The sequence below is a fragment of the Papilio xuthus genome, unplaced genomic scaffold (assembly GCF_000836235.2).
Source record: "Papilio xuthus unplaced genomic scaffold, Pxut_1.1 DF828952.1, whole genome shotgun sequence".
In the NCBI taxonomy this organism is placed as follows: domain Eukaryota; kingdom Metazoa; phylum Arthropoda; class Insecta; order Lepidoptera; family Papilionidae; genus Papilio; species Papilio xuthus.
Window position 1 is genome coordinate 4,303,072 of NW_013529697.1, and position 14,352 is coordinate 4,317,423.

At 33.4% G+C, this 14,352-nt stretch overlaps 2 protein-coding genes across 2 annotated transcripts; one reads left to right on the forward strand and one right to left on the reverse strand.

Moving 5' to 3' along the window:
- Positions 1-1,110: 1,110 nt before the first annotated feature.
- On the reverse strand, positions 1,111-5,845 carry LOC106127868 (uncharacterized). The gene is made up of 7 exons (XM_013326155.1): positions 5,757-5,845; positions 4,285-5,574; positions 3,939-4,092; positions 3,436-3,697; positions 3,030-3,153; positions 2,765-2,925; positions 1,111-1,963 (listed from the first exon to the last, which is right to left on the reverse strand). The coding sequence occupies exons 1-7, from the start codon at positions 5,815-5,817 to the stop codon at positions 1,742-1,744; spliced, it is 2,274 nt and encodes a 757-aa protein (XP_013181609.1). The 5' UTR covers positions 5,818-5,845; the 3' UTR covers positions 1,111-1,741.
- A 773-nt stretch (positions 5,846-6,618) lies between these two features.
- Positions 6,619-14,057, forward strand: Tango1 (transport and golgi organization 1). Its single transcript, XM_013322447.1, has 13 exons — positions 6,619-6,811; positions 6,889-8,625; positions 8,966-9,165; positions 9,432-9,723; positions 10,157-10,353; positions 10,754-10,885; positions 11,057-11,205; positions 11,342-11,443; positions 11,684-11,895; positions 12,339-12,477; positions 12,711-12,878; positions 13,277-13,416; positions 13,717-14,057. Exons 1-13 carry the CDS (start codon positions 6,715-6,717, stop codon positions 13,758-13,760), a joined length of 3,609 nt encoding a protein of 1,202 aa, XP_013177901.1. The 5' UTR covers positions 6,619-6,714; the 3' UTR covers positions 13,761-14,057.
- Positions 14,058-14,352: the final 295 nt, after the last annotated feature.

Below are 14,352 nucleotides of genomic sequence, written 5' to 3' on the forward strand. Positions count from 1 at the left end.
ACCCCACAGACCAAAATTAATTAGAAACTTGTTATTGTTAAAGTTATTTGTTTTATTTAATATATTGTTACATTTTAAGTACTTTTTATTTACCTCTATATGATGTGGGGATTACTTTAGTTTTCCAATTTATATATTGTCGAATGAAACATTCTGACTGAATAAATTGTATAGGCTCACTTCTAATAAAATTATCTTTGTTCATTCCTTAAAAGAGGGCTCTATTTCTATACACAAACAGTAGTGTGCAAACGTCACTAAATTTCAGTATAAGTGTCGTCGTAAAGTAGCAAAATTATTGAGCCGTCTACCGTCGCAAGGTTACAAGAATGTTATTCCTTCTTACTTATTTCTGGTCATTATTTCTACATTAAATATAAGCTATAAAACAGGTTTTATATGAACATTACGTGATTTTCTACTGCTGTAACTCTTGTACAAAAACTTTTTTATGTTGAATAACCTAATACTTGACCACGATTCCACCTGATGAAAGTGATGATGCGGTCAAAAGATGGTACGCGATAGCTTAGTAATTCGCTCTTATCTTGAAGGCTTATTGTTATCTTTGTCTGTTCGAAGAAACAGAGCGGGATAGAACCATTGTTGCAATTTAGAGAAACAATAATGGGTATTTAATAAGCTTTTGCGATGAAAGTATAATAGTTTACGCAATAACTGGATGTTAAGGCAACCTGCTATCAATTGTGTTTAATATTTAGAAATCAGTATTGTTAAGATTGTATATAATTCAAGATAATTAACAAGCAAAGCAAAATTTTAATTGCCAACGTCTTATTAAGTCTTAATTAAAATGGAGCAGTCAATTTCACCGTCTCGCCATTATTAACAGAGGGCTAATATCTGATTTACACTTTATCCAAATTATATTTTGCCCTTTTGTTTACCTTTAACAAAATAAGCCCGCTGGAACATTTAAGACATCAAATACAATTACTTTAATGTTAAAATAATTAAAGTCGAATTATAATTTTATGTTTAGTATACTTATAACAAAAACATTTTTTTATTAAAATTTATCTTAGTTATTTATAAATTGTATCTAATTTCGTTTGCCTAACATAATCATTTAAAAAACATTAAAATTATAAAGATACATTTCACATTCTATGAGAAACACGGATCAAACTTATTAACATGTAATCGACAAAGTAGGAATTGAAAGAGAAATCATGGAACGATGAAATCTCAGATATTTGCTAGGAAATTTGCAAAAGGTATTTCTCTTCATTTTAATCAAAGTTTGCACATGAATCCCGTCGTAATGTCTGTAAGCAATGAATCTAGGAAATGAAATCAGAAATATTGAGTCCATAATTGGTATTCCCAGTGTGGGGAAATGTTAATTAACGTAATCTCAGAAGGACGCCGGCATCCAGTTCATTTAAACTTGCGCGAGTAATCCCGCTTACGTTCACTTAGCAATATTATTTTTTAATTTAAAATTATTATTTAGAATTCATCAACAATAAAAAACAAGAACATTGCCATCATCTCATAGTAAAGAATTTAGCAGAAATCCATAATTTTTCCTTCCTTGTTTTCTATCAAAAGATGCTGCTTTGTAACTGTAAAATTTGCCATCTTGAATATTTCAAAAACCCGAAATTACTATTGCAATTTTTTATTTCAATTTCCATAGTGTAAACAAATTGGTAAAAAGATTAATAATTTTAAAAAGCTTTTCTGGACATATTTAAAAAAAAACTATCCTAGCAAATTAATCTTCAAAGAAGAAATATCGAACGTGTTTGTTTGAAGAGTCAAAGAATTCGTTGTGGGGTAAGTCTAGAGCAGATAGTGCAGCTCCAAAGTAATGTCGCGTGAAGTGCAGAGTATCGCTGGGACGAAGCAAGAGAACGGCTTGTAAGTAGTCGCGGATTGTACCAGTCAACTCGCCGTTCTCAGAAACGTATCGTCCGCCTTCAGAAGTTCTTGTAGACTGGAATAAATACTTACACTTTTAGTATAATATATATAGTTTGTAGTTAGTATTTTAGGGTTATGCTGAGTGATGATTATTACATAAACAAAAAAGTATTGAGGTTGAATGTGGAGGGCTACAAAAGTAGAGGAAGACCAAAGAACGTATGAATAGATTGTGTGAGAGGATATGCGTAAGAAAGGGGTAAAGTCAAATGACAGCTAACAGAGATGTATAGTGGAGTAGAACATACTGTATCGACCCTCCGTAGAGTTAAGGGCAGGTGATGAACTTTTAGTTTAATAGTAAAAATTTAAAATATTGAATTTTCACTTTTTATGTAATGTCCAAAATGATTTTAAAGTTCTGTTGTGAATATTTCTTATTACTTATTCTCTTATAGATACATAGACATGTTATAATGTTCACGTCCACGCGATGTATAATTTATTCGAAACAAACCAAGCGCGTGTGAAAACCATGAATTACTTTACCACTAAATGCAGCGGTCAGACATCAGGCATACTAAACTAACCATAAACAAACTGAGTCATTAACCATTATTAATGAATGTACTATTCAACAGAAATAATAATTCTAAAGCATAAAATAACAATATAACTCAATATCTTAGGGTGCATAGTTTCTGTACTAGGAACCTAGCAACACACCAAAGTATAATGTAATTTTAATATTTCATTTAGTAATGTCTATTATTATGTTACTAATCATATAAATTCTTATAAGTATTTCATTCCAGAACTATTGAAGTATAGAGAATTGTTCCAGTAAATTGGATATTGCAGTTAGCGTCATTACCTTAAAGTCAAGGTAATCCGATAACAATTGCAAGTCGGTTCGCCAAGTCTCACGCAGAGGCTCGTGGCGTTCTATTTCGTCTTTCTCAGGAACGATCCGTAACAACGGATTTATATGTAGAATGTAACTGTTATTCGCCCACTCCTGGCTTACGATGTAACCTTTTAACATAAAACGGAAAGGGTACTCAATGGTTTTTATGTTTATTATACCTTTATATTTAGCCGATTCAAAAGTACAGATGATTCAACCCAAAGAATCTTACCCCTAAGTGACAGAACCAAAAGGGTTTGGTGAACGTAGCCGGAGGGTTCTATTATATGCCGTTCCACTTTCACCACAAAGAACGGTTTACTATTAACAATTGCGTTACTCACACCAAGGCAAACCTGAAATTCAAAAATTACGATAGAACCATTTATTTCATTTACTAATGTTACTTATAAGTAGAACAATATTGTTTGAATCATATCACAAGACAGATAAATTGGTAATTGTCGTGGCTTTGTTATTCCCATAACTAAAATCTTATTTTTGTACGTAAATATCACAATGAAGGCACTTTTTTTACAATTTGATTATCAATTTGTGAAGGGCATGAGAAATATTTTACATAATACAAATTATTACGTTAAATAAAGAAACACATAAGGCTTAATGTGTATACTTACATAAATACTTTCACACACAACGCCGCCAATGAGAACGGTATCCGTTTTAATACAGCCTTTGTAACGAGTCAGACCCACATAACGCATAAGCACGATATTAGCGCCTTCCAACAAAAAGTTATGGGCTTCTTCAAAGGTATGATAAAACCGCTTTATTAAATGACGGTCGCCACATATACGAGTGACTTTATTGTAGTAACCGCTCTCGCAAATTGCCATATAATTTCGCTTCTCTTTAAATTTATCTCTACTCTGTATATACCTATGAAAATATTTTCCTTTTAAAAGAAATTAACTTAGACTATAACATCTTAATTATTCTTAGGAGAGCAATTATCATAGTAAAAATATTTTTTAGGGCAGTCCCTTCTTATACCTATTATATTTGACTAGTCAAATCCTATAATTTGATACCCATATACGGGATGATTAAAATATGACAGGATACCATTTTGTTGACGGATACTTAACACTTATACGTAACGAGATCGTAATATCCTTACTCGGTCCTGTTTTCTTCTAGTGTATGCAGCTTACAATCAACGATACTAACAATTTTAGAGCCCGTCTTCGCAGCTTCTCTAGATGAATGTGATACTACCTGAACCAGGAATTTACCCTTGTCTTCTCCGAGTGTCTCAACATTGATAGTTATACCTACAAAAAATGTTGAATCAACAAAGCAGAACTAATATTGTCCCTATAAAATAATCCTGGGAGTATCCTCCATGCAGGTAGCACAGGACCGAACATCGTGGCGATCTTTGGTCTACGCTTATGCCCAGCAGTGGGTGTAACATGGCTGGAACAAACGAACGAAGGAAAATAATATGTTCATAAGATTTGTACCTCCAACAGCACTACAGCAGTCAAGAGATAATTTTTTTGTCTTTCTCCTATAACTTGGTATATTTGGTTTTTCACTATCATCACTTCCGGTTTCTTTTTGTCCTTTCATGTCAGTTATTACTACTTTCGGTTCTTCCACCTCTTTATGAACAATTTTGTCATGTCTTCCGTAAGCATAATCGAAATATGTGTGTCGTGGATCGACATCATGACACCAGCGGTATCCATGTTTTCCTGCTCGTACTTTCTTTAATTTCTTAACTTCACCTTGATCGACACCGCCACCCGATTTTATACAAGTACATTCAATTTGTTTTTTACTTTCAATGTCACATATACAAGGCGGTGTACATTCACAAATATGAAAACATTTACAATTCTCTGGATTCCCGCATTTACAAATTTTAGTGTCGGGAAAACATGCACAAGTATCGTCTAAATTACGATTACAAGAACAATCTTGAGGGTTTTGGCATGTTGAAGAACAACTTAAACCGCTTTTTCCCTGTGCTTTTCGATCACACACACATGAAATCTCTTCTTCTACCCCTGGTTCAGATGGTTTTGATTTTTGGCAATCACAGGAAGATTTAGTTGTTTTAGTTGATTCCTCAATAACGCTTTCGCCTGGTATTTCTGAAGGAACTGAATAATCGTACGTCACGGGTTTATGTTTACAAATACAAGTGGGCCGTGGAAACTTATCTCTGTTGCAAATACATGGTTTATCAATTTTATCGCAAGTGCAAATTAAACGACATTTGTCTTCCATGCAGGTACATATTTCAGCGTTTTTACAAGAACATTTAATGTCTGGTTTTGTTTCATTGCAAACACATATATTTTCTAATGCAGCACACACACATTCTGATTTTTCTTCGGCGCCGCAAAGACAGGGTATTTCAACCATACATTTACATCGACCTTTTGGATCAACCTCACAGCTGCAATTATCTTGGTGGACATTTCTTCGATTTATATGTGGCATACCATCTTTAATAATAAGACTACTTTTGCTGTCTCTGGAAGGAACAGGTTTGCTACAATCCGGGAAAAAGTAAAAATGAAAATCATTATCTTCGTCGCTGGAATGTTTAGAAGCTTTCTCTTCAACTTCTTCCTTCGGTTCCAAAGGCTTAATATACCTAACCTTATCGGTTTCTTCACTGACCGAAGTTTCGGAAGTGGAACATTCTGAATCCGATAATATGTCATACGATTTTCCTTCAATGTGTCCACAACTGATTATTAGTGTTTCGCCAAAACATAACTGTTGTTTTAAAGCATCATCTGAAATATTAAAAATCAATCAAGTTGACAAAAGGCGCAAAGTATTTTCTGTAAACTTAATATAATTTGCAGTATTTTCATGGTACTCTATCGTCCACGTTTTTGAGTTACCTTTTGCACTCTTTGCCCATTTCTAAGTAAAAAATAACTCATTGAATATTTTTATAAACACTGCTACTTACCAATATTAAAAGGGATTTGTTTAGACAATTGTATTAAAGATATCTCGGATTTTATAGACATTTTTTGGTGTCAAATGTGACTTTTTATCGTGATAAATTGTCATTATATGAAATGAAAATTGATTTGTTGTTCTTTTTTTCAAACAAAGGTTTTTATTTAAATAGTTTTTATTCAGGTACCTATAGGTTAATAAATTAATAAACGCATTTTCAATATAGCATTAACACGATGTTAAATAGTATTGAAATTAGAAACTTTAAAACTAAAATATCTTTTAAGTTAAATCATCGAATAGTTGGATTGGCTATAGGAATACTTATAATCAGTCCAATGAGCAATCCAATTTCCTGCTATAGGGGTTTTTAAGCCTCTTAGGGGCTGTAACAAACAAGAGTGTATTTAACGATCTAATGAACTTTCAATACAATGCGGAAGCTAATGAATTCGTTAATCTAAACTTGCTTCAATCGATTTTATATATTTTGAAACGGGATTTTATACTGGAATAAAATTTATAATAATAAAATTATATTGTAATTTTAGTAATAGGCAAATATGCGTCACTTTTCTAATGAATGCATTCATATGCAAATCGACGAGTTTTTACAATTTGCCTAGGCAAACTACAAAAGGGGGACGCTCACGATTTGCTCGTAACCATTGTTGCGCTCTTATTTATTAATTGATATTAAGATATTTTATAGTACATTTTGCAAAACCACTGTTATTTTACAAGCGCTATTTTTAATAAATATATTTGCTATTTTCTATATATATTTGCTATTTTATATACTCTTTGCATAAATGCGGCTGCCACCACTTTGCGTTGCGTGTAACGTTCTGCGTAAAACGAAACGAGTCTGTCGGAGCAACTTGACAGATGATGTGGCCTAATGTTTGATTCTTGAGAAATTTCATGAATTCCATAGTTAATATAATATTAAATAAAATGCAAATATGATCGTTTTCCAATTTTATGTGTTTATGTTACTAGTATCTTTATTTCAATGTAGACTACCAGACAAAGTTATATGTGCAAATGAAAAATGCAGCGGTAAGTTTTTGGAAACATGACATTTCTAGTAAGAATAGGCTGTGAAATATATGTTAAACTTATTTAAATATTTTCAGAGCCCATATCTAAAGCAAAAACACTTCTAACGTACAATAGCGGCGATCCAGATCTTATATCATTTCGAGCCAATTCAGAGGCCTTAGTGTATATGAAATCAGCTGGTAGTAACCCCGATTTGTGGTATGCTAAAATTAATGGCAAAACGGGATTCGTGAGCTCGAGGTTTTTAAGGGAAACAAAGATTATTGAAAGAAATCCAACATTTTTAGTACCAATTGAAAAAAATGTCAAAGAAAACCTCCAACCAGATAAAGTGCAACAACCACATGAAGTATTTGAAGGCACAACCATTTTTACAACGGAAGCCACAAGTAATCAAGAGGAAAGTGTTACAGAGCAACCTGCTAGTATAACCACAGAAAGTTCTATACTTCCATTAAGTGCAATTGAAACTCAAAATATAGATAGTGAAAATAATAATGATTCAGCCCAATCTGAAAATCATAGTATCATTTCTGATTCTGTTAATACTGAAACAGCCACAATTGTAGATAACAATCCTGTAATAGATAATGTTGCAAGTGATACATTGATTGTTCAAGAAAATTCTATAAGTAATAATGACAATAAAATAATAGAAAATATAGATCCTAATGAACAAGTAAATAGTTCTATAGAAAATGTATTACTTAATTCTAATACTCAAGAAAAAAATGTACAAGATGTTGAAGAGAATAAGAAAATAACTACTGAAACTATTGATAATGTAAATATAGAGACTGAAAAAAACCTTGAATCTGCTGAAATAAGTACAGAAATACCAGAAACAATATCATCAACACAGGAATCAGAAGTCCCAAGTATTGCCACACCTTTAAATAATGATAACATAGAGGAAGTAGAACAAAATAATTCAAACATTAGTATAGAAACTTTGAATTCCATTTCTGAAAACTTTCCATCACAAGAACAAGATTCTGAATCTAGTGAAAATATAAACGTGGATACCCATACTGAAAAACCAATAGAAAATATAATTATTCCACAAACTTTGCCTTCACAAGAAGTACCAAAAGATATTGAACAAAATATTATTCCTTCCACAAATATAGAAAATGTGGAAAATAATTCACCAAAGGTTGAAGAAAATAATGTGCCGTTAAACACTTACATTGAGTCTATACAGAAACCTGCTGAACCTGAAATTCCTTATAACATAGATAACAAAATTAATAATCTTCCTCAACATGATATTTTAAACAATTTACAAAATCCACAACCTCATGTACCTTCAAATTTAGGTACAATACCAGCGGCAACAATTGAAGCTATACATGTAGATACTTCCACAGAATTTGATAATAACATAACCCCACCAAATATTCAAACAATTGAAGAAACAACAACTGAACCTAATATTCTTACCGATGAAGTCGTTTCTTCATTACCTTCCTCAGAGAATTCAGATAGTACAACTATCTCAGCATTAAATACACCACAAACTGAAAGTACACCACCACAAATTACAATTGAAGAGTTGTACACAATGTCAACCGAAAGTCCCGATGCAAATGAAGACAATAGTCAAAGTATAATATCAGATGTCTACTCAACGGTAGCTAGCTTATGGCCCACTACAACTGAGGTGCCGCCACATTATGAAAACTTATTTAATCCGGAGAATCCTCAGCCGGAGGTAGAAAAAGAGTTTTCAATAATGAAGTATATAGTATCTACTTATAATAATGTTATGGGGACCAATGAGCAAACAAAAGCAATATTTGCATCTGCAGGTAATTTTTTTATTATATTATAGTAAATGTATACTTCTACATAAATATATGGTACTAACTGTCGTCCGCAGGGAATTTAAAAAAATAAATTAATAAGTGGCTTATATGTTCTTCCAGACTATGCTCTACATCTATGCCAAATTTCAGTGAGATCCATTGAGATAACTTCAAACAAACATCCATCCATCTAAACATATGCATTTATAATATTAGTATTATAGTAATAGTAATTGCAATATTAGTAAGATTGCTTGATTAATTTATGAAATAAAAAGATGCAAATATCATTCCATATTACTGATTAAGTTAGAACATAATTTTACATTATTTGTATTTTCAGGAGAAACATGTTTTACCGATGAATATTGTGATGGTGAAAGTTTCAGTCAAAAACATAGATTGCTAACATTCCTCTTAACAACTGCCGGTGCTGTGCTCTTATTTACTTTGGGATATTATTATATTGAAAATAAAAGGCAAGATGGTAAACTTATTGGTACAATCAATTCACTGCAAAGGGACCTCTTATTTAGCACAAAGGTAAACAAATAAATATAGTTCACTAGCACTGAGTTAAAAAAAATTATTAGTAGCCTATGTGTTCTTCCTATTAGACTGTGTTCTATATTTATGCTGAATTTCAGCAAGATCCATGTAGCTGTTCCGGAGTTACCGTCTAACAAACATCTATCTAAACTTTCGCATTTATAATAATAGTAAGAAGTAAAATTACGGGAAAATACTACAAATAATTTGTGTTAGATTGATTTGTGAAAATAAATTTATTTCAAAGTATTTTGTTACAGGAGTGTGAGATCCTTAAAGAGGAACTTGCAACTACGAAGAACAAGTTAACTGGTATCGAAGACAATTCATTTGGTATGGACGATATGGTGAAATCATTGAAAGAAGAAATTAATGAACTGAATGCACAAAACGATAGATTACGAAACTCTTTGGACGACAATGAGAAACTGCTTCGAGTATCAGAGAATACTGCCGGAGAGTTACAGAATACTTTGGGTGAAGTAGAAAATACTTTAAGTGAACTTTTAGCTGAGAGAGATCATGCTGAGGAACAAATTGCGGAGTTAAATGGTAAAAGCAAATATATTATACTGTTTGTATCTTTTTATGTACTAACTATAAGTATTATTATTTGTTGATTGTGGAATGCATTGGAACAAAACAGAAATTTGTAAGAATGTAGAATACTTTCACATTTCAAAGAAAGTAATATAATTTTCATGCTAATTTCTATCCGCCCATATCACAGAATTGTCCATATGTTCTCTTTGTAAAAAAATCTATTTATTTAAAACTGACTGTCACCCTCAACTCCATCCGAACGGAATTAAAAAAAATAAGTAGCTTATGTGTTCTCCCAGACTATGTTCTATATCTATGCCAAATTTCTGTTAGATCAGTTCAACAACTCCAGAAATACCATCAAACAAACATCCATCCATCTAAACATTCGCATTTATAATATTAGTAAGATATTTTTATTGTTGTTTTATTTAAAATATAGGAAAAATCCAAGCTTTTGAAGAAGAATTAATATCAGTGAGTAGAGAAAGGGACAATTTCCAATTGAAATTCGTCTCAGCTGAAACTTCATTAGAGGAATTCAAAAAGCAAAAGAAACAGTTTGAAGAAATGAATAAGAAATTATCTGACGCTAACAATACTATTGAATTACAAAAACACGAAATTGAAGCTCTGAAGGTAATTACTTCTTATACTACAATAATATTTACTAACACACTAGGTATTGCCCGCGACTCCGTTTGCGCGGAATCAAAACAAAACTTAGTGAGCAGCCTATGTGTGTATGTGTATATTCTACACCTGTGCCAAATTTCATCAAGATCTGTTAAGCCGTTCCGGAGATACTTTCAAACAAACATCCATCAAAACATTCGCATTTATAATATTATATTAAGTAAGATTCCATGCTAAGACGATTTTTTTATAGTTATCTTGCCAGGCGATTCGGTCACAGTGAATCTGTTAACTTAAATAAAGGAATTTTCTAAAACCATGAGAGCTGATAGAACTCAAATGTCTGGAATATAGAAAAAGTATTGGTACTTATTATTAGCAAGATTTATTGTATTTATTTCAGGATGCTATAAAAGAACTTAAGAGTGGAACACCATCAGATGTGGATGCTGCAACATTAATTGACCATACGGAGATAAAAGCTAAACTATCTAAAGCTTTGGAGGAAAGACAGTCATATTTGAGTAAATATGAGGTAATTTAAATCAAATTGTTGTTTTCAAAATTGTATTCAAATTTATATTTTTATTATGTGTAAAGTTATATGCCATAATTTAAAATAATGGATCTTAATATTTACTTTGTAATTATTTTATGTGAAGAATAAGTATATGAAAAATAAATAAATATAAGATATTTTTTTCAGATAGAACATAAAGAGAGAGTCCGTCTTGCAGAAGAGCTGAAGACAACTCAAGAATCATACAGTACTTCCAGTCAGCAGGCGGCTGAGGCGCTCACCAGGCTTGAAGTTCTCGGCAAATACTTCCAGGAGAGAGAAAGTGAACTGATGAAGTAAGCTTTTTATAATACTAGCAAAATCTATGGTCAAATTGACCATAAAATTGAATAAAAAAAAGTTAACTCTGCAAAAAATTAGATGAATTTGTTCTCCAATAATTGTTACTAAATTGTTATGATTTTCTTACAGGGAATTAAATGCCAAAGAGTCATTATGGTTGAGCAAACAAGGCGAGTCCGCAAGTACCGTTGAGAAGATTGAACTTCTTCAACAAGAATTACAAAGGTTTAAGTAAGTAAATGAAGTGATATACAAATATAGTTAAATAATGACTCAAGATCTATTTCTATAGAGTAAATGTGTATAGGTTTTAATAAATTTATTCTTAACAATATTTTGACTTCGATTTTGTCATATATGACAAAATCGATGTACTATAGTACCTGGGAAGTTTACATTCATTCGAAATTTTTTTGTTTCGCAACAATAAACCTTGGCAGGCTGTTAATAAGATATAAAATACTTTTTCAGAGAGAAATGCGACGCGTTAACACTGGAGCTAGCGGAGGCGGAGTCGACACGTCGCACGGCTGTGAGCGAGATGGAGGCGCGCGTGCACGCCGCCTGGCTGGAGGCGCGCGCCGCACGACGCGACGCGGACGCGGCACGAGACGACGCGGCCGCGCTACGTCGCAAGCTCGCCTCCCTCAGTACTGCTGATGGAGCTGCCTCGCCGCATGCACGTCAGTACTTCTTACAACTATATTCTTATAAATGTGAATGTTTGGATGTATGGATGGATGTTTGTTTGGATCTCCAGAACGACTGCATGGATCTTGTTGAAATTTTGGGCACAAATATAGAAGATAGTCTGGAAGAACACAGAGGGTACTAATTCATTTTTTTTAATTTGTTCGGAGGGAGTCGCGGGCGACAGCTATTTAATGAAATTGGTGTGTCTTTATGTAATATCGAATTAAAATATATTTTGTGCTTGTGATATATTTGCTTTACCATTTAACGAAAATCCATTTTTTTCATGTTTGTGTCTGACTGTCTTGTGACTTGCGACTTTCATGAAATATCCGGTCTTATTTTATTTTATAAGCCTCGTAAATTACTCTTTTAGCAATTGTATTAACATTGTTTTGTGCATGCTTACTGTAATGAAATATTTTTCTTGCAGAAGTGTCTTCCCCGCTAGATGGCGTGGACAGCGGTGTGATGCCACCACCACTGCCGCCGCTGGCGTTCCTGCCGCCGCTGCTGCCGCCGCTGCCCCGCCCACCGCCGCTAGGCCGCCTGCCCTCGCCACACCCACCGAGGTACGCCCCTTACCACCTCACTATCACTACAAACTATTTGCGATACTCATTGGAAGTCTGAGACACATCTTAATACCGACAGGAATAAATACATTATTCATAAATTGTACAAAAAGGCATGTAACTGCAAAATTCCTATGAAAAGGTCGCTAGATATTTAAGTTCTTGTAATGTTTAAATAACGTTTATTTTAGTATTTTTCTACATCAATTCTGAATGATGTGATGTTTTAGATACAACGACCGACGATACTCTCCGGAGAGTCGGTATTCGCCCGAAAGTAGATACTCGCCCGAGAGTCGCTACTCGCCCGAGACGGTGCGCTACTCGCCCGACAGTCGCTACTCGCCGCGCTCCCGCCGCTCGCCCTACTCGCCGCGCAGGAGACGATCGAGAGACAGGTCAGCTTCTACTATTGTTACATTCTTCAAATAGGAGACTTACAAACTGCATCTCTCTCTGTCTTTCTCACACAGACACACACACTCTTTTTCTCTCTCCAGTGCGATGAAGAGCAATTTTTTAAATACTGATGCATGAAGATATTAAATAGAGCGTCGGTCACTCAGGGAATAAAACTTCACTTGTAATCTGCAGGTCCCGGGTTCCAATTCCGCAATGTACCAACATCTTTTTCGACTTATATACGTACATTTGTTCGACGTGATTAAGTATGGCCTAATCACCCCTAACTTAGGGTAGGCTCGGAGCCGATGGAGTCGTAAATTGGGCGGATGATGATGAAGATATAAAATATTTAAAACACATTGTTTGTTGTAAAATAACGGTTATGTTCCAGGTATACAGAGGGTCGTGGGTCGCGAGCACGCAATGGCCCCGCAGACACGGAGACGGAGTACAACTCTGACAGCCCCACGCGGCAGCCGCGCGCACCACCACGTCAGCCGAGGCGACGTACCAGATACTCCAGCCGATCCGGTACCATGCACTTAGTCACTCTCAAAGTCGTTCAGTGATCACTAATGCACTCGCTTAGTGTAGATTTCTCATATTGAATTAAATTCTATGCGAGACTACTTGATTCTTAATGCCACTGAATCTATATTTAGAAACTCTCTTAATGACATCCAGATGTGAAGTTAGCAAGATCCCTTTTATAAAACTTTTAATAAAAGGGATTACATACGATTTTTATTTATTATTAAGACTGAGAATTATTTTAATGATTTATTACTGAAATATAATTAATTTAATTTAATATTTTGCTATTTCTTACAGGACCGAGTTCGGGATCCGGATGTTCCTCGGAATCGGATAAGTGAAACGAATTTAGTCTGATGTAGAAATCTGTCCTTTATTAATAAAAAGGCCAAAATGTTAATTGTCGGTGAAATAAAACGAATGAAATAATGTTTTAATAAAAATCGTAAAATTGTTATGAAAAAAACAATTTTTCAATCTTAGTCAAAATTATTGGAGCCAAAAAAATATTTTTTTTTGTTGCGTTGGCTTGAAAAATAAATTTCTAAAATTAAAAAAAAAATCATTCATCATCCTAAAATCATTCTACTCCTTGATACTGCCATTGTAAATATAGACAAGGAGTTAGTAGCAAAAAATATTCAAAAGGCAAATAAAAAATATTAGATTTATTTTATGTACAGAATTAACGTTGACACGATACTCCTTTTTATTTATATATGTTCCTATACAAGTCAGTTTTTTTCAGTATATCTCTCTCACTCTCTCTTACAGTATTAATTTTCTAAATAAATTTTATTAGAAAATTCATACCATTTAATGTCTAAATCCAAACTACTTCCTTACTGTTATGTATCACAGGTTTTTGTATCTGATTTATCTTCCACTATTTATTATAACTTCACATAGAACAATTGTTCTAATCTTAAATTT

Excerpts from the sequence above, each read along its gene's own strand:
- LOC106127868 (XM_013326155.1), bottom strand. The coding sequence starts at position 5,817 with ATGTCTATAAAATCCGAGATATCTTTAATACAATTGTCTAAACAAATC. Across the intron at positions 3,154-3,435 it reads TTGTGTGTGAAAGTATTTAT|GTTTGCCTTGGTGTGAGTAA; the intron begins GTAAGTATACAC and ends TTTGAATTTCAG. Across the intron at positions 1,964-2,764 it reads CGGATTACCTTGACTTTAAG|TCTACAAGAACTTCTGAAGG; the intron begins GTAATGACGCTA and ends TATTTATTCCAG.
- Tango1 (XM_013322447.1), top strand. The coding sequence starts at position 6,715 with ATGATCGTTTTCCAATTTTATGTGTTTATGTTACTAGTATCTTTATTT. Across the intron at positions 6,812-6,888 it reads TGCAAATGAAAAATGCAGCG|AGCCCATATCTAAAGCAAAA; the intron begins GTAAGTTTTTGG and ends AAATATTTTCAG. Across the intron at positions 13,417-13,716 it reads CAGATACTCCAGCCGATCCG|GACCGAGTTCGGGATCCGGA; the intron begins GTACCATGCACT and ends TATTTCTTACAG.